The 20720-nt window shown below is 36.6% G+C and overlaps 1 protein-coding gene across 2 annotated transcripts in view; it reads left to right on the top strand.

Moving 5' to 3' along the window:
• Nucleotides 1-18659, top strand: part of LOC107274788 — a 42817-nt gene extending 24158 nt beyond the window's left edge. Inside the window, exon 2 of one of the 2 annotated variants that reach the window (XM_015754302.2) lies at nt 18322-18659. In XM_015754302.2, coding sequence (XP_015609788.1) covers nt 18322-18526 — 205 coding nt within the window. In that variant the 3' untranslated portion in view covers nt 18527-18659. Of the gene's footprint in view, nt 1-2791; nt 3034-18321 lie in introns of those variants that run through there. The other variant, XM_015754303.2, reaches the window with a different exon arrangement.
• Nucleotides 18660-20720: the final 2061 nt, after the last annotated feature.

Genomic DNA, 20720 nt, shown 5'->3' with positions numbered 1-20720 from the left:
CCTCCCCCTCCCCCCTCTATCTCTCTCTCTCTCTCTCGAGCTCCCACCTTCTCTTAACGTCTCTCTTTCTCCTCTTTGTCTCTCAATCCTGTCTTCTCGTCCTTCCACTCTGAAACTTCCCTTTTACCAAACCATACGCAACCGTTATCCTACTTTAATATGTCCTTCGTTTCCAACTCCCACACGGCTCCCGAACAACCCGCTACAGAAATACGTGACGCAAGCATTTGTCCCTGTGCCTCTCACGTGGCATCCAATGAGAAATGTTCCTCGTCTTGACGCAATTTTATAAACTGGATCGTGACTCTGGATTTTGACGCAACATTATCGGAAAGCTAATCATTTTTTTTATTTGTTTCATGTCACTTCACGGGACTCATATTACGTCAGTCCATATTGACGAATAGGAAATACGTTATTTTTATTTTATTTTCCATCTGTCAGTTAGTGATCACTGTACATCTGTTCAATTTTTAATATTTTTTCATCCAATCGAATAAACACGTGTGGAACCCAACGATTGGAGGGTATGGATGATTAATTGAAGTTATGTGTGTGACGTGTTTGAACAATAAAGACCATTGGATGGAAACAATTTAATTACCATATGAAAGGACATATTTTTCTTTATAGGTAGTTTGTAGCTGGTACGATTTTCATCAGATTTATGTAAACCTGGACATTCGAGACAGATTTATCAGTTGGACGCTGTCTCGAGATTTTTTATTGTATTTTGGAGAGTAGTGTTGATATGCACGTAACACGGTACTACGTAGATATCGACACACTGACAGATCTAATAGACAACGACAGTGTTCACACACCGACAGGTTGAATGTCATATAAAATCGTGAGCGGATGTCGAATTCGAGTTATGTTTCCAGTCCGTTGAATTTCCGGCTATAGTTGACAGCAGTTATCGAGTGCGCAAACGACATCCTTTTCCTTCGCGCACTTTGTTACGCCTGTCTTCCGCAGCGCTATAAAAATTTAGTACGCGTAGTTTCTCGGTTGAGCATTTCAGAACATGCGATACAGAAAGTGTACCGAAATGTACACCTCACTAGGATCTTCACTAAATTTAATAGATACACTATGATATTCTTCAGTGCATTCTCGTGCAAAATCTTATAGTTTCCATAGTAAGAAAAATGTATAGTTGCAATTATTAGAGCAATAGTTAATATTTGGATAATTATTGGAGCAATAGTTGACACAAAATTTCTAATTACAATGACAACTATTGTAGTAAGATTGACGAAGTAAACTATAGTGCGACGTACAATAACGTAATAATAAACTTTGACAGACATCGTCAGTGCTACTAGAATTTGTTGTCTAAATAGTAATCATTCAGCTAGTGATATTTTCTCCGCACAACAGATGTAGTTAAGATTAATCCAATTTAATTTAAAAAAAAATAATAATAAATCAGTACGTTCATTTGCGGATTCGTATTGTACAGAAGAACAAAAGTTAAAACTGAAACAAAGTTAGACTTAAAGTTACATCCAATGGTGCGAAGGAGGTTCGATATAGGAAGTGCAAGGAAAAAATTTCGCTTTTCAGAAAAGCAATTGAAAATTCAAATAGATGAATCGTGCATGTACCTAAGTGGAGTTTATACGTGCGTATATGTATAACGAAGAGAGGTATAGAAGGAAATACAGACACATAAAATAGAAAGGGCAGCAATGATCGCAGATGAGAAGGTCAAGAGCCAATGATAGATCAGTTTGTACAGCAGCGAGGTTCGTTAATCAGAGTCTCTCACGAGCACCTTCAAAGTGTGGACCTCGCGATATGTAGGCAAATGGCAGCAAACGGTACGTTTCTAAAACGACTTGTCTCTCGCTACGGTAGCGCCGTGTTTGCGTGTATTTCCACGATGAAAATAGCTTGGCTCCTGTTTTTTGGCTCTGGAGGTTGAGTATTGGGGATCTAGGGTGTTCAGAGTCACCGAGCACGTATTCGAGGTTAGACGCGACCCCTTTTCTTGCCAACGGTCATTTGTCCGTTTGGTACCGTCAGAACGAAGGGGGGAGGGGGGGGTGAACAGCATCGAGATGGAACTGAGCCTAATTTCAAATTCTCTCCAGTGCCCCATTCTAGAAATTCGCCTACTACTACCACTATCATTATATAATCACATATATCACTCCAAAGAGCACTCTCACTGTGACAACCTACCTTTACAGCTACACGTATCCGCCTATACGTAACACGACCAGATAGATGACTTCCGTGGACTTTCAGATTTCTCTATTGGCAAATTTGCTGAAATTTACTCCTTCCGCTTTCAGATTTTCTCATCCCTTCCACGTTTTAACTTCACGTTATGCTGTATTCTTCAAACCTGGCAAGAGTGCCAAGAACGATATACTTTTTCGAATAAAAGTATTTTATCGAATATCCTTTATATCACCACGTTCCGATATGCGATACTAATATTATTGTTTGTATCGTCGATATAGCATAGTAATACTCGATAAACGTATACACAATTGCTTAGGACCTGAATCTGAAGTTAGCTCATTTATTTGATTTTTATCAATTCCTGTAATAGCCCTGAATAATTCTGCAGGTACTTATTTCACGTCTAATAAGAAAAGATTTGATCGTTAATAGACCATTGAGAATCTGTGTCCAGCATCTTTCCATAGGTAGTGTCTCTGAAAATTTTTAAGACAGATTATAACATCCCCATTATACCTTATGATTTGTCGTACCGGTTATATTCCTAAAATATGTTGGGCTTATGATTTTTCTAAGGTATAGGGTCTTGTTGTAGGACGCAAATCGATTTGGCAACTGTGAGTTCGGACGACGTCAAGGGTTTACGTAGACATCAGGCATTCAGCTAGCTCTGCTTCCCATCAGCTCTCTTGGAGATCTCCGTCACGTTGTTAACCATCGCCAGGTCCTCTGGGACAGCGACTTTTTTTCTCTAAAGAATTTCGAGGATACCTCTGTTGTTTTCTCAATAGGAACTTCGTGGAACGCTGAAGTTCAAATGTCTTTGTTGCAACTGCTTAGGATTTTTAGTCTTTCTATACTTTTAACAGACTTAACGAAAATATAAGTATTTAGTTTTATACTTGAGTTTCCTAAGACTGTGTTTACTTTAGCTTATGAAATATAATAAGAATTTTTTATATAATTTATTCATTAAAAATTTCTCGTTGCTGTCGATTAATAATAAAAAATTGTTCAAACTTTCATTTTAATGTCTTACAGGTGATTTTTGTTTGGTACACTTTCCATCTCGTAATCTGCTCGGGTATTACATTGATACAGCGATTATGTAGCTGCCAGGTAACAATGTTCTGCTTCATATACAAATTATATCATCGAAGGGACAATCATTTCATACATACGTTGGACTTAACTTTTAGAGTATGTCAAAGGAATTTTACAGAAATGAAGTAGGAAATTGAGATGGATTTTAACAGACATATCCTAGACCTACCATCGATTGGTACCGCCGCAGTGACGTATGAAAACTGTTACATACATGCATACAGTATGTTAAAGGTTAATTCACAAGTCTAATATGCGTAATAGGTTTCTGTCGTATTGCACTTCCTTTTACGGATTTATCGAAAAATAAAGTTTCATTGCACATAATAAAGTAACCTACAGTTCTGTTACATCAAATTAAACTGTTTTTGCTATAGCTCGACTTATCATCCTTTACATCTAATGAAATTGCACCGCCTTATTATTTATTGTAATATTAAATTATACCTAATATTTGGCTTTTCTTATAGCTGCTTTGACAAAGCCTACTTTATTTAACTCTGTTAAAAGAATCCCTTCTCGTTATCACAACTCACCACTCTACCTTTTTTGATAAAGAGTACGTGACTTTTATCCAATACTGAGGATTTCATTAAATTTTCCTTAAGCGTAACTGCCCGAGTCAAAACAATAAGTCAGTAACATGTAGGCCTAGGACCGGACCAAAAAAACGAGATCTGACTCATCAGGAATCACAGGATTTATCGAACGACCAGACCTAGATCAGTGTGAGGAGAACTAAATCAGATCGATGGAGATCGAAGCGGTGCTTATTTTTTGACTGGGTCAAGCGGGGATGTACAATTTCCTCATTAGCCGAACACAAACTATTGTCTACCATTGTGAATGATAATTTTGAAAACATTCAACGTTATAATTGCCTTGAAACCAACATTCGTTCGTATGAGGTAAAAGTTGATCGTGGAATAAAATTCATTTGTCTCATGAGTAACAAATTTGTCAATAAAATTTATCGGATCTATAGAAAAGGAGTCACCGCGTGGGATGTGAACAATTTTGCATAGTTCAGGTAGGGCGACTTATTAGGAAACTTGGTTCGAGGAATTTGGCTGATGCACGGTCTGCTTAACACCCTGAGGCTAGGGCATAGATAATCGTTACCATGACTACCCCTCCAATTCCGCAGACCATGGAAGCCTCATCTTGGCCATTTCATCTCACCTTTGATGCACTCTCCCACAGGAATAACGGAGCTTGTGAATGTAGAGTCGTTTGAGTGGTAAGGATATAAAATTTTACGAAAGTTATCGTAACATACTCCATTTTATTAAAATTCTTTCTGTTCGTCAATTAACATTAACTCTTCAATTCTGCACGAAAATCTGCAGTCCTTGAATAGGTAAAAAAAGTTTTTTTTTCCTTTAAAACCTTTAGCTAACTACTAGCTTGACTTGACTCGTAAATATATCACCATAGTGTGGAAAATTAATATTGTCAAATTCAGAATTATTTGAGTGTAATGCATATAATTCCTACATAAAGCTATCATTTTGAGAATTTTGTTCTTCTGTTTCACGCTTGACCAGAGGAAAAATCAAATAGGGTTGTAATACACCCCTGGGTCATTACAGTAAATACTAAAATATGGATTGGATTTAAGGGTTAAAGGCTCTCTAATATAAATGCTTTTCAACCAATTAAAACACGTAAAAAGTATACGTAAGGGGTGATTACAAAAAACCCTTTGTTCGAGAGTTTCTCGATAACGAACGTCAAATTATATGGTGTCTCTCTAATTCCCAGGATTTTTATAGCCTCCAGTTGTCATTCTGCTCGGATGGGTCATGAAACTAACATATACAGATCGCGAATAATATAATATACATGTTATGCTACTGAAGCATAAACAAGATCCACGATCCACTGATCAATGCGCTGCTTTTGTGTAAGGCACATTATTGGGATTATTTTTAGCGATGATTGACCGACTTGAATGATTTCGCGATTTGAGCCAAGAGATGTGCCAAATGAAGCCAGTAAATCCAGCTCTCGATCCTTAACAAACGAGAATGGAAATGTTAGCTATGCCTGCAATCTGTTTTCCGGCTTTGGGAATCCTCCCATTCATGCAGTTCCCATCATTTGTCCACGACGAAAGCTCATAGAAATTGAATTCTAGAATCGTATCAGTACATTCAATTTATCAGTTCGTACATCTAGGAAAGAACTTGCTGTCATTAAAAATACATATGTATGAAATTTTGCTGTGTGAACTGTACGAATTTTTCTATCATTATAAATAATTTATTTTTGAAATATCGCAACTTTTTAAACATAGGTCGAAAGATTTTAATGATAATTTCGTATTTGGACTGGATCATCTAAAGGCATAAAAAGGAGCATATGTTATCTTTCTAAGAATGTAGATTGATGCCTATGGTAAATCCATTTAACGATATACTTTGGTGCAATTAAACAAAACAGTTAATAACATCAATAAACCATTACACAGCTCTTAGAAAACTTGCTATACTAAGTTTCATTAATTGCCAAATGTTTAAGTTCTATAATATTTTACAACCGTATAAAACAACCGTTAAAAATTCCACGAACTTTCGTTTATTCAAATCCGTTCAACATTAATTATCCATCAACCAACCCTCGTCCGCCATTAATGTCAACATGTAACGATGAAACACAGCACGAATATCGTAATGATGTCCCTTGGATGTCCTAGCAACATGATGCAGATGTTCCCCAGATACTTCGTGTTGTGTGGGATCAAATATTTAGATTTTAACAAAATTTGTCAACACCTTTAATATCAGTAGTGATCATCAAGCGCATCAGCAGTATCACACAATCATCGCCAAAATAACAATGACTCGAGAATTTCCTTTATACATCAACAATTATTATCATTGTTATGACTAACGTACGAGTCGCTTCATTTGATATTATCATTATTGCATCTATTATTATCATACTAAACAGAGGATACCACACAGCCATACCCAACACTTACGCAGAGAATATAATTGTTACGTCAATATAGGTAATGAACTTGCGTACCAACGCATGCATAAATGATTCCTCATGGTTGCACAAAGCAGCGTAAATACAAGTATCGAGGAGCTTTTCATAGTCTTAAACCGTAAATTATCCTGTTTCCACCCTTCAATCTTATTCATTTTCGTTCCGTTGAATTCCTCAACCATAATCCAACGTATTACCCGTACGGATTTCTTTCCTGACGCTGAAGACTGATTTGCCTGTTTTCTTTGCTCCCCTTTTTCGAGAAGGAGAAGAAACGGCAGACTATACGTTAGACGAACTTCCCTCAGTCTCTGCGTCGATAAGCGAACTAAGAAGACGAGAGCGAAAGTCAACGATGGGAAACGCTGCTGTGGAAAAAGTAAGAGGATAGAGAATTTAGAGAGAACGAGAGGGCCAGATACATAGGAGCCGGCTGAGGGAGAAGGAGAGAAATAGAGATTTAGCTTTTTCTCGGTAATAAATGAAATTATGAAACGCCCCTTGTTGTGATGAGGGTACTGGATGATTTATCGTCGAGAAGAATTCCCTGGAAAATTCTGACTTCTCATCGATCTGATTATTTCATCTTTTTGAGTATATCCTGATTTCCTTTCCTTGTTCACAGGTGGAAAAATATTATGATGCTAATCTGAATACAGAGGAGTGTTCAGATTCCGATTAGATACCCGTTTTATCAAGGATAATGAAGGCATTCTCCTTGAGAGTTTTTTACTTATTTTACAGATAATTGCTTTCCAAAAAAAGTTCTTCCCTATTTCTGCTTGCTTCATTCGCGTGGAGTCGTCATCTATCGTTATCTACAGATATACCGGGATTCTAGAATATATGTACTATGACTTTATTTTTTTATATTTAGATCCTATCTTATTTACTATTGGAACCCTGTTTCGCAGCCCACTCTCACTCTTAAATAGCACGTGTGCGATTTTACATCGACGGGCACTGAATCGATTTTCCTGACACTTTTCGTCCCGTAATACCTTTCACTTCTTTTTCCGCATGTTTTCTAGTTGTATACAGCCCTTCTTTCGTGTGAATAGTCACTAACGTATGTGGGTACGCACACAGATCCCACATCTCAGCATGGATTTCAGTGTTTATGCAAAAACTAAATCCAGCAGAAGACAACGCCCAGCAAAATTGGTTAAGCCGATAGAATGTACCTGCGCAGCAATACATGCCTAAATATTGAATGTGCGTGCGTATGCAAATAGTTAATTGTAGAGCTTATAAAATCACTAGTAAAAAAGGCTGCATAATAAAGAACGAAACAATGGAATTTCGAACATCACAGTATTCTAGTATTCGATTGTAGCATCATAGAAGTCTCATGTGACGTATGTATATCTATGAGTTATTTACTCATTGAACACTACAAAATAAAATGATTACCACAGTTTCTTTCAATGAATCAGTCAATAATCACTGATTATCATAAATAAATACTGACCATTGCAGTTATAAATTAATCACTGACAGTCAGTGAAATTGTATATCCAGGGTTAGTCAGTAGAAACGCACCAGCAGAAGTTGGCCGCAAGTGGCCGACACGGCAGTGTGGCCTCTTCAAAAAATGACATGTGACTGTGACCCATTCCCATGAGCATAAACTGACAGTTCGCATAGCAATAAGGTTGTTGAAATATTTCAATAGTTAGGTTACTGAAATAATCAATTAATATTGTAATGACAAAATATAATATCATTTAACATTTATTTTCACAACAGATTGCAATTAAAATCATGTAAAGTTTAAAATATTCACAATTTTGGTATTTCCAAGTAATTATCACAACTGCAATTCTGCAATACAATGTTGCAATTGATGTAAAAATCAATTAATTGAAATGTTTTTATAGTAAAAAAGTGTAGCAAAAAATCTGTTGTGAAAATAAATCTTAACTGATATCATATTTTGTCATTACAATATTAATTAACTATTTCAGTAATCTAATTATTGAAATATTTCAAAAACCTTATTGCTATGCGAACTGTCAATTTTCGCTTATCTTAAATCGGTTACAGTCACATATCATTTTTTGAAGAGGCCACACTACCGTGTCAGCCACTTGCGGGCAACTTCTGCTGGTGCGTTTCTACTGACTAACCCTGTATATGGAAGCATATGGATATTCAACGTTACTGTTGCTACATACAAATGTACGAATTTGTACAAAGATAAGTACCGCGTTATCGTAATATTATTGAAAGCTGCATTAATTCACCGTTCATTAGTATCACCCGTTAATATCGCCAACAACGACTCGCAACGTCACAATACGGCAAACCATATGAAAAAGCTGATAGGACTTCTATGAAGCCGAAACCACTGATTTAGCAGTGAATTAGACCTGAATTCACGAATTATTCGGTAAATTATCAAACGGCTGAAAAGATCAGTGAAACTTTCACTGATTTATTGTATTAGAGAGTACGCGCACGGAAAATGGGGCGTAAAATATTCTCTTTCCGTTCTGACCCGAATATCACTGCGCACTAACTATAAACCTTCTGTTTGAATATCGTAGTATTGATCAAATCCATAAGTCTGAACGGCGGGAACAAGAGAAACAGGAAACAGCCAGCCCGTGGTTTCGACAATACATTATAGAGTGTGCTGAACATTCAGTAATACGTATACTACTACCATACCTTTAATCGACGTAATATAACGTAAGCGGCGCAGGTCTTTTAAGTAAGGTAACTGTATTTTAAAACTAAGGTAGAAACGGTGCTTCGCTATCTAAACTTTAATTTATAACTAAGGACTATTAACTGCTTGGCAATAATATGTACGCTGCTAAGTTCTTACTCAAACATTTTCCAGCATTCGCTGTACATATACACGTTAAGCCATCCATAGTCTGTTCTTGCAAAGACACACATCCAATACGAAAGTGAAACTACATTACTGTACTTCTTGGTACCTCTTATTGTTTTCATGTATGCTTCCTCTGAGCAGTTTAAATTGTTATCTTTTACAGTATAAAAATGTCACGTTACTTCTTGCTTCATGAGAACACTCACGACTCATATAAAACGTGATAATTTACTACCATGTAATCTTTAAAGGTAGCCGGATTTGTCAATTCCTGCTGCACACTCGATTTTCAAACAGTTACGTATGTAAAATTATATGTATACTTAATTTGTACGGATTGCGTATAATCGCGAAAGTGCATGTGTACAATCGTATTACCGAATGAGTCCGTTTCATGGGTTCATGTATGTTTTAAAGACTATAGGTAACCAGTGCGTCATAAGGTTCCTCGAAGCGGGAATTACTCGACGTGAGGAAGAAACTAAATACTTTCGAAATGACACGGTCGTTAAAGTTCTCACTATTATCCCAGCCAATCGCCTTACCTCGTAACTAACGTTGCAGGCATAGCGTGTTTTCGCATTCGCTGTACATTTTATGACGGTTTATAATCTAAGACTATACGCATAATCTAATTTAATGGCCGAAAAATTCAAAAATGACACGTGCGTCTTGTTACGTTTGAATTTTGCGTATTGCAAAGGTACCATTGGCAAACTTTCATAGAATTTCGTCACGTGTAAGGAACAATGACCATCGATTTGTTCATAAGGCTTTTTGTAAACGCAACGCTGTCGCTTTTTTTCTCTGGAGAAATCAGTCAACGAGTTCTCGCGGAGTCGATTAGCGCCCCGGCCCTCGGCGTAAATTTAATGCTCGGCCACCTCAAAAATGCATCTGCCGTCCTCCGGAAGCTGTTACCCTGTACAGTCCTTCGTGAAAGTTCTTCTATGGTAATATTGGTATATTCTTCGTGAAAAGAAAACAAAACGAGATAGGCTTCTATCACGATTATTTTTATTCTGATAACTTTTGTCAATTACTAATTTGCTAGTTTTTCATACATCTTTTTACCACGTGAAACAGTTTATTTCGTGAAATTTGGTAAAATTCATTTTTCACCAATATCGGTTGGAAAATGAACACGAATTTATGGACTGACTTTGTCTCATTCTTAACAGTAAATTTAATTTCGTCGACATGATTTGCATTGTATACATACATTCCACGCTTTTTCCATGCGCTATCTTATACTGGATATCAGATGGTGCATTTGGGCTTGACCGGGCATATGCGCATATTCGGTCCGTGATTTCAATATACTTTTTTGACAAATCGAAAACAATGAAGTCTCTAGCGAAAAATTATGTAACTATTTTTTAAAAATAATTACGCCAGTAAACACTTTACTCCAAAATAAATAGAAAATTATGTAAATACCTAAATCGATATGCACGTTGTAATTCAAATAAATTAAATGCAAGTATCATGTTTTCTACATAGTGCTTAAATTTACTACCTTTCATACATACTGCAGAATTATATCCTTATAGACACAAAAAGAAGTAGTTACTTGGTTGCACGTAAATATAATTCATTACTTATCTAACAATATTATTAATCTCATCTGGCTGCCATTATACTGAATTACGAGGATACACTTGATAAGTTATCAATAAGTTTCACTTAATAAAAATATCTCAAGGTCATCAAAATGAATAAGCACTAGTGATCAATCATGGCGCCAGGTCAATTACGTCTATCTACCAACTGTCTCTCTGAGATTTCATTGAAATCTCATGGTAATCATTTAATTCGTCTAACAAAATTAAATGCTTTGCAACTTAATGAACTGCTATTGATTCAAATTATGATATATACGAGTTACGTTCTCACTACTTACTCAGACTCAGCACGGTATTAATAATTTATATATAATTTATAATGCCAGTTACTTAGTTGACATTCTCAACAACTATTTATTCGGAATAATGGAATAACTACGGAAGATATCAGAGGTTGATATTAGTATTATTGTATTTTTTGTCTCTAAATATCATTAAAGCAATACAAATACGATACGTCGATAAAACATTATAGACTCATTATATTAACACTTAAAGTATGGCTCTTAATCTACGTGGCTCGTACTAGGTGGATGATCTGGAAATTTGTGATCTATCCAAAAAATGGAACAGCTAAAGAAGCCAATTGAGTTATAGGTCTAATATATGTTATTGTTGAAAATTAGTTTTAAACTTTAATTTTAAAAAATATTTTGGATTTTACTACAAGTAAGAGATCCAGTGAAAGTTTTTTTGTGCTGTTAGAAAAAAAAATACAAAATTATTATTGGTCAAACTTTTGTTGATTACATAACTTGGTAATAAAAAAAAAAACAACGGGATTCGCAGAACACGCGACAGTGATAATATAATAATATGAAATTATTGGTAAGAAGAAAACGTAATTAATTCAACGAGAATCGATTTCGTTTCCTCGGTCTACTAGGCGTGTTCGTTTTAATAGGTAAGTGGGATCGTTGAAACAACAGTGCGAATCGGTCAAGTAAATTAATTGTCTTTCCAAGTATCTGGACGTCCAGTCGAGCAGCACGCGAGGCAATTATTCCTTTCGAGAAGGCAATTATGCTTTTCAAGTGCCATGGAATCGCGGCTGCGCTGTGCGACAAAAACCCTCTTGTAATTTCGGCTTAAGGACAGAAGGAACAAACACCTAGAAAGAAATGGGCGAGATTCTACGAAACCGAAACCCCCAATGTTTTCGTCCTCCTAAGAACATTTACGCTCGACAGTTCTCATAAAACTGGATCCCATTACGAAACATACGTCCTGCCTCAGAGTAAATTCAGCCACGGCCCGAGCAACGAGTACATGGGCAGAAGAATTTTATAATTGAAAAGTTAGCAAACACGCATCCAGACGTAGCGACGCGTTAGCCTTGACAACTTCCATAATTCGAAAAATGCGGATAACTGAAGATTTCATTGATTTTTTTCGAAAAAAAAAAGTAAACAACTCTGTTTTAAATAATATTGTTCAAGATATCCTTTGCATCCCGTTCCTTTAATCATCTCTTTCGTCCACATTTCGAATTTTGAATTTTATTCGGATTTCGTTGAGCATACTGCAGACGAGCAATTACTTTTGTCCGGGGAGTCCTTCAAATTGCAGGTCTAACCCTTTGGCTGTATTTTTTTTGCGAGAAAAAAAGGTTTACCCGCCTCTGTGCCGCATGCTGTATCATTATTTCTATCCTTCAGTGAGTGCACCCTTCCATTATAGTAACTACCCGCGCGTTTAGTGTAGGATACGCCGACATGGACGCAGGACCAAACGAATGGACCTCAGAATCGTATAGATCCTCTAGATGCCCAGGGCACCCTGACCAAAAACTTCTTTTACATCGCCTTTTTTTCCTTACTTTATCTTGTTCTTCTTCTTTTGCAACTTCTACTACTATGCCCATTGCTATGAGTTTGTTCACCTATTTCCTTCGTAAACGTTAAAAACAAATATTAGATAGTATCAGGGTCAAAATAAGATTTTTTTATATCGGAAATCCAATATGATCACCAATTACAGGGTCAGTCAATAGTTTATACGTGGACTTAAGAGAATTATGGACAGCTATTTTCGACTTTGATGATCTTATATATATCAAATTCCATGTCATTTCACGTAGTGAAGAATAATATTTTCATTGCAAATTATGAATTATTTAAAACTATGAACGTAGTATGTATCCAGTGTACATCTTTGTAGCTGCAGATGGCAGAATGTTAAAAAGACCCAGAAACTTGTAGTACCAGACATTCACCTATCTCCGGCCTTCAATAATTTAGCACTTTTGGGACACATAGACTGCCCGTTGACTTTTGGTCTGAAAAATGTTTGTCCCGAGACAGTTTGGGTTTGCGTGACCTCCATTTAAATGCCAGGTTAACTGGTTAAGTAAATCGCACTACGGGACATTATGATTTTATCGGACCCCTGCATCTTTTTGACTTAGTCGTTTATCATCATAACATACAGAGTTATTCAGTATTCAGCACCAACTGAAGTTGGGCCCAAGTGGCCGACACGGCAGTGTCGGCTCTCCAAAAAATAACTTCTACTATAGGCACGGTTCACCGTGACTGATTCACATAAGCGTGTACACTGACAGTTCGCATAGCAATAAGTTAAGCTACTAAAATATTTCACTAGTTCGGTTACTGAAATGAATATTAATCTCCATCTGCCATTGACTACAAATTGTACAAATTGAAGCGAGTTACGTTCCTGCATTACCAATGTTGCCACTCTAGAAATCATTGACTAACGTAGTTATCATATGATATCCGTAAGCATTTCTGAACCACCGCAAGAGGCGCTGTAGTGGCATTTGCATGTTCTTTGATAGTCCGCAATCCCCTTAAGGAATTTCAAATGAATTGCATTTTCGGAAAGACACGCGATTCCAATCTGCCTGAGTATCGAATTGTAAGATTAAGTAGATACTGGTGCGAATATATGACTGTCAATAATGATATCTATAGAAATACCAGCCACGTATTTGCAATCATTGAACAAATCCAGGCGGAATTAAATAAAAATCCTGTACTTGCCTTGTTTTCTGGATGCCGCTGCATCGAAGTAGTTTCCACGAAGAAAGAGAGATTTGAGCAAGATTGCGTCATTCTACTAGAGCTAAAGTTATACCTGTAGACATAGGTGTTCGTTTACACAACTGACGGCGTAGACCAGGATATGAGATTGCAATTGTTTGCGGTGAACAAAGAAGGAAACGGAAGGCAGGCTCAGACTTCAATGTCTGAGATATTGGATGCTTGTATCAACGATAGCAGGTATAGCTATGACAAATTGTAACAATTTAGTGAAAATATCTAAACCGTGCTCGAATGGTAAATAGAAAATACATATATTTTTCTTATTTCAACCTAAGAAATTACATCTCATTACACGTGAGAATTTGTTGACTTACATATAAAATATTTTCTTCAACAGCGGAGCGAAAACGCTCGTTTTCGTTCCGCTCGAGAGGAGCGAAAACGGTCAATTCTCGGATGGGGAAACGTGGAAGATTGAAAAATTGAATATGAGTGAGGTGACATTTGCCGACGAATCCAACGACCAGCTACCACCGGAGCAATTGTTTTTTTCACGTAAGCTATACGATGCACAGATGTTTCATTGTGATTTCCTAAGTTACCAAACTAACCTGCTTATTTGCACCGACCCAAGAATCACCCACTACGTGAAAACTCGCGTTCGCTCCGCTGTTGAAGAACAGTATATTGTGCACCGAGAGCGAAAACGGGCGTTTTTGCGCCGCGTATAAAGTTGAGGTTCCCGAGGCGAAGCCGAGGGGTTCTAAAATTATCAGACCCAAAAACCCTTAAACCGATATAATTTTTTGTTTATCTAATAGTCAAGAAATATATGTATAAATAATAAACTAAAAATTAAATAAGACGAAACTGTGTGCGCGATACAGACGCTATCACAATCCAGTTGTCCAGATTCGTGAACATAAAATTCTACGCACTCTAAATCTCAAGAGAAATTAACCGTCTGATAGTACATCTATTTTCAAACCATATTCAACAGTGCCTGTAAAGTACGCATGGACTCTTCATTATCATATCAAAAATATAATAATTTACAAGAATGAAATACATGGTTCAGAAAAGAAATTGGATTTACGCATATTTCAATTGAAAATATAAATTAAAAAATAGCACATTGTATATAGGAAAAATTGCGAACCGATTGTAATATACATTCACTTTGAGCAATAGTTATGCTTGATCTGCATGCTATATCGCCTATTGACAACATTCAAAGAATAATGTCAAAGTACAACAAAAATTAGATTCTTGACATAGCTTTCAAAGACAATGTAAAACATACTAATGAAATGATAATCCAAATCGGAGCACACCGAGAAAATTTTACCGTCGAAAATACTATTACAATTATATACCTGTAACCATCTTTAAAAGTATATACATATATGTATATAAATAATTATACGAGAATAACTTACATCAAACAATACTGATGGCGCACATAGAACACACGTACATTTTCACACGTGCTCGCCAAAGCATAACTGTACTTATACGTACAAAGCGAAAACCCAACGTAATGTTTTTCTCTGTACCATCGAGCTACCACTGCTACTATCTATGGCTCGCTTTATGTAACATCTTCAATGTTTTCCTAGCAAAGTCACCTTTCGCTCTTTTGTTCTTGTGTTACGCTACTGATGTACATTAGGATTTGTTGGGGTAAAAAGAAGCCACGGGGCGTGACTATACGTCTAATAAATAAATGATAATTACCATAGAACAGAAAATTTTAGAAGAGTGACTCACGATACCTGTGTGCTGAGGAATTGATTCCGCGAGGTTTGATTCGATGTGACGTAGAGTAACTTTTACAAATGAATACGACGCAATAAAAGGAGATATAACCAATTCTTTAGTTTGTTCTTCTTGGATACGAAAATAATACGGAATACGTAATACGATGTCAATTTACAATTAAAATAAAATAAAAACTATAAATACACCGCCACAGTAAGCAAAAACATAAAATTGCACGTTATAAATGTAATAGTGTATGAGGTTAACCGCCACATTAAAGATTCAGCATGGATGTGAATACAAGACCGTAATACTATTAAAAGAACAGTGGTATGTATTTTTTAAAGAAGGGTAGTTGTTCTCAGGACTTTTGTCTTGAGATATTGATAGTTATGAGAGAACAGTCTGTATTTCTCAGGACGGCCCTGATAGCATCGTGGTACATAAGATATACTGTCAGAAATTTTCCCCAGTGTCTAGAATGAAATTTTTTTGGGAAAATTCGGCGTGAGTTCTGCTTTATGATCTTATTGGTTATGCTATCACGCCCAGCCTAACAAACACCGAGTGTCCTCATAACTGCCAATACTCAAGACAAAAAGTCCTGAAAACTACTTTTCTTAAAAACTATGTATATATATATATGTCAACTTGTCAAAGGGTAGTTATGAGGACGCATGCCACTCACAATGGCAAGCCCATGCGTTTTGTTTAAAAAAAACTAAACCTTGAGACATGTATTAAAATTCCAACCTAACCTAGCTTAACGAAATCATTTCTTAGCCCATCACAACTGCGAGTGTGTAGAATAAAAATTTTTTCGGAAAATTCGGTGTGAGATACTATTAAAAGAACAGTGGTATGTATTTTTTAAAGAAGGGTAGTTGTTCTCAGGACTTTTGTCTTGAGATATTGATAGTTATGAGAGAACAGTCTGTATTTCTCAGGACGGCCCTGATAGCATCGTGGTACATAAGATATACTGTCAGAAATTTTCCCCAGTGTCTAGAATGAAATTTTTTTGGGAAAATTCGGCGTGAGTTCTGCTTTATGATCTTATTGGTTATGCTATCACGCCCAGCCTAACAAACACCGAGTGTCCTCATAACTGCCAATACTCAAGACAAAAAGTCCTGAAAACTACCCTTCTTAAAAAATATGTATATATATGTATACACACATTATAAAGATTAGAATTTCAATCAGGTTATGTCAGTTTAACGAAAGTGCCCAAAATCGTCTGCTATTAGAACGATTTTTTGCCCGAATTATCGTTCAATTAGTTTCGCCGTTTGGACGAATAGAATCTGTTCCTTAGTAGCTGGGCGTTATTTTCTGACTGCAGTCTACTTCGTCGAACAGAATACGTATAACGCCCAGCTACTAAAGAACACATATCATGAGTCTAAGCGGAATTAGCTGAACGATTAATCGGGCAAACGACAAACGGTGAATCCTGCCTTTTCCATTTCAAGCGAATAACAATTCGGTTATAAGACGGGCAAACGTGTTTTCGGTAAAATGATAGCGACCCTGTTTTTTTACCAATTGTTACGATATTAAAGTTAAATTGCAGAATTAAGCAAAGCGAGGTATAACTTGAAGACTTGACGAAGGTAAATTGAAAATCAGAGGATACAAAGGAAACGCAGCAGGCAGTACTGGCACCGCAGTCACTAAGTGTTTTTGGTCGTGAGAAAGCTTAACAGCGTATACTATTATAACGACACAGTTACGTACTGCGGGATATTATAAACGCGGCTACCATTTTAACTCATGTACTGAGAATTACAAATGGCTCGAAGAAACTGCTCTCGTTATTAGACGTCATTATGAAATGAATTTAGTTCTCGAGTATCAACCACATTAATGATACGGTTCGTCCAGTTTATAAATATTGTATAAGCACAAACTTGAATTTTAAAAATACGTCTCTACCCTTACGATGAACACTTTGGAAGATACGTGACGTGTTGGGCAACCATGAAATTTCTGCGAATTCACACTGCTAACGTTGCTTCGTAGAGATGATCAATCGATCGGCCTACGTGCACTCGAGATATTTATAACGTTCGCTGCTACCACGGAATACTCAATCGCGCGAGTGAAATGTGCGCCTTTCGCTGGCTAATTCTCATTTGAATGAAATTTTTTATGGTTAGGTTTGATCTGGATCTCGAAAAAACTTTGACCCAAGTTCGAGGTGAACTTCGACGTTCTCTTAAGAATTTACAAGGTTCCACTTCCTTTACTGCAGATACGATGTATGAAAGGTCACGTTACTCAAATAAGATCGCATTATCTGGCACAGCTATGTAATACAAAGAATTGGCTAATTTTTATAAATAAATAAAATAGGCTGGCAATAAAAAGCCAACGGAGAAATTATAAAATCCCACGTAGGCCATTTATTCAAGTGCCACAACAGCACGTCGGCAAGATGTCTTCAGAAAATCCTGTGTCCAGCTTTTATGATGTCTTCTAGACGTTTTAAGTTAAAAAGACGTCTTCCTTAGACATGAGTCGTCTGTAAGACATCAAGCGGACATAAGACCTTCCAAAGACGTCGATAAGACGTCTTCGTAGTTTATGCTGTCTGGGGTGTATATTCCATCATAACGTAGATCAAATGTCTGACAGTGGAGTAATGAAAGTCTAATCGTGAATCATACTGATATTTTATTTATTTTAATAAGAGGAAATATATTGCCGAGTCGAAAACCTTATTTACTGAGTTAGTTAATATTTCAGAAACATCCTTTGCCAAAAATTTCTTTGTTTGTTCCAGGTATAAGGATAACAGACCTTATCCTTGGCCAGGTGGCGAGAGTCACTTTATCTTGTATCCTGAAAGTGCTAACCAGACAATCTACACGCAAGAGGTTAGAACTTCGGATGCAGGGCGATACTCGTGTAGAGCGCGTAATGATACCACGGTACTTGAGGGCGACATCACGCTCTCTGTTCTCGGTAAGTTTTCGTGTTCTATCTAGGCATATGCCAATGCATAAAAATACTCAACAAACACAAAGTTAAAATTTTCTATGCAAGGATGTATTAGTTACAAAGCACCTCATATACATAACTGTTATTTTTGCGAGTAGGACGACATAACACTGCCGATATATAAATATTACTTTGCGGTTTTTTTGTATAATATGCTCGATTGTTTACAATAAAAAATTCAAAATCAACTTACTCTTTTAATGCGTCTGTACTGCTTTGTGAAAATCGATGTTCATTCTCTGTAAGGGGAACTCGGAAAGTTCATATCATGTTGCAGTGCCCATTTACAAAAATAGCATGATCGTACCAAACACAATAACAGTTACATATTGGCAATGTTAAAGTTTCGTATATCCCTAATCACGTTCCTGATTTCCATTCGCATTTTTACATTCATTAGGTCTTTCATAACTGTTACGTTCCTCAGGAGAAAACTCTAACGTTGCCGATATAGGTGGAGTGGAGTACGACGGTGAAGTACGACATCAGTTCCACTTTGAGGGGACTTACGTTACGTTTCGGTTTCGTTACTGATGTCACGACCCGACTATGCATAATTGCTAGTTCATGTATGCTGAGATGTGTTTATTTAAAATATGTTTGACCTATGAACTTGTCAAAATACTTTTACGCCTGGCTGATAATTATAACAAATGTATTATACGTATAATATGACGATATCTACATGACAGGTCAAATTACTCAAATGTCATCTGTATGAATATCTGCGCGAATACCGTGAACACGTAGCAATGTTAGTTTGACTCTCATAAAAAAAAGCCACTGAAACAACTGCCAAATTAGTTGCCACGATACGCAGTAAATTTCCATCTCTCTACTGTACCATCAGTTTTGCTCTAACCTCTGATTCGCTTATGTTTTTGCTCTCTTCCTATTCTTGTAATCAACCTACAGTGAGTAACTTTAATATTCAGACACTATGAGATTTTTACTATATTACGTTATAACTTTATTTCTAAAAAAAAAAAAAAAAAATGATTAAGGATTATGATGACGTATACGCTTAATAAACAATAGCGTAAATTTTGTTTACATAACTTACAATAGTTGTTCAATAATACGGTTTAAATAAAACGTTGTCCGATTTTCACGTTACTTTAATATTCGGACACTTTACAATGTAGCGCTTTTTCCAATGTTCAAGCCGAGTTACGCCAACTTAGAGGACAATGTTTATTTACAAATCTAGTCAAGCGTTCTAGTTAAGCCTTATTTTATTAGTTATTTGTCGATCATCGTGCAATACACTTGTACAATGCCTCGCAAAGCGAAGACGAGTTTTGATATACGGCAACTTGTAATATATCATAATGCCAAAGGAAAATCGTACAGAGAAATTGCTGTTCTGCTTAACATAAGCAAGAGTACAGTGGGAGATATAGTCAAGCGGTTCAAATGCGAGGATCGTATAGATTTTATACCTCAAAAAGGCCAACCGAAGAAACTAGACGTTCGGGATGAGAGAAAATTGCTAAGAAAAATAAAGAAGGACCCTACGCTCAGTGCCCCAAAATTAGCATCAGAGTTGTTAAACGAGACTGGAAAAAACGTGCATCCTCAAACGATCCGCAGAGCCTTAAAAAATAGCGGCTACAATGGAAGAGTGGCTAGAAAGAAACCGTACGTGAGTGAAAAGAATCGAAGGAAGAGACTGAATTAAGCCAAAGAATTTATTTTGAAGGATGAAACATGGTGGAATGATCTCATCTTTTCTGATGAAAGTAAATTTAATATTTTTGGGTCAGATGGACGAAGGATGGTGTGGCGGAAAAAAAAGGAAGAGTTTAAATTTAAAAATCTTCGGCCGAACGTAAAACACGGAGATGGCAGTGTATTGGTCTGGGGCTGTATTTCGACTTTCGGACCGGGCGAATTAGTTTTCATCGAAAAGATTATGGAGAAAAATTTGTACATGACCATATTGAAAAAAAATTTACACAGAAGTGCTACAAAAATGGGGATTTTAAATACGTTCTAGTTCTAACAGGATAATGACCCGAAACATAAGGCACGCATTGTGCAGGAATATTTGCTGTACAATTGCCCAAAAGTTTTGCAACCACCACCTCAATCACCTGACCTTAACCCCATTGAAAATGTGTGGGATGAACTAGAGCGCCGAATTCGAAAAACACCAATATCTTCCAGAGAAATGTTAAA

Source organism: Cephus cinctus, unplaced genomic scaffold (assembly GCF_000341935.2).
Source record: "Cephus cinctus unplaced genomic scaffold, Ccin1 Ccin1_scaffold0112, whole genome shotgun sequence".
NCBI classification, from domain to species: Eukaryota; Metazoa; Arthropoda; class Insecta; order Hymenoptera; family Cephidae; genus Cephus; species Cephus cinctus.
The sequence above is the reverse complement of the archived record's forward strand: the minus strand, read 5'-3'. Positions and strand labels throughout refer to the sequence as shown.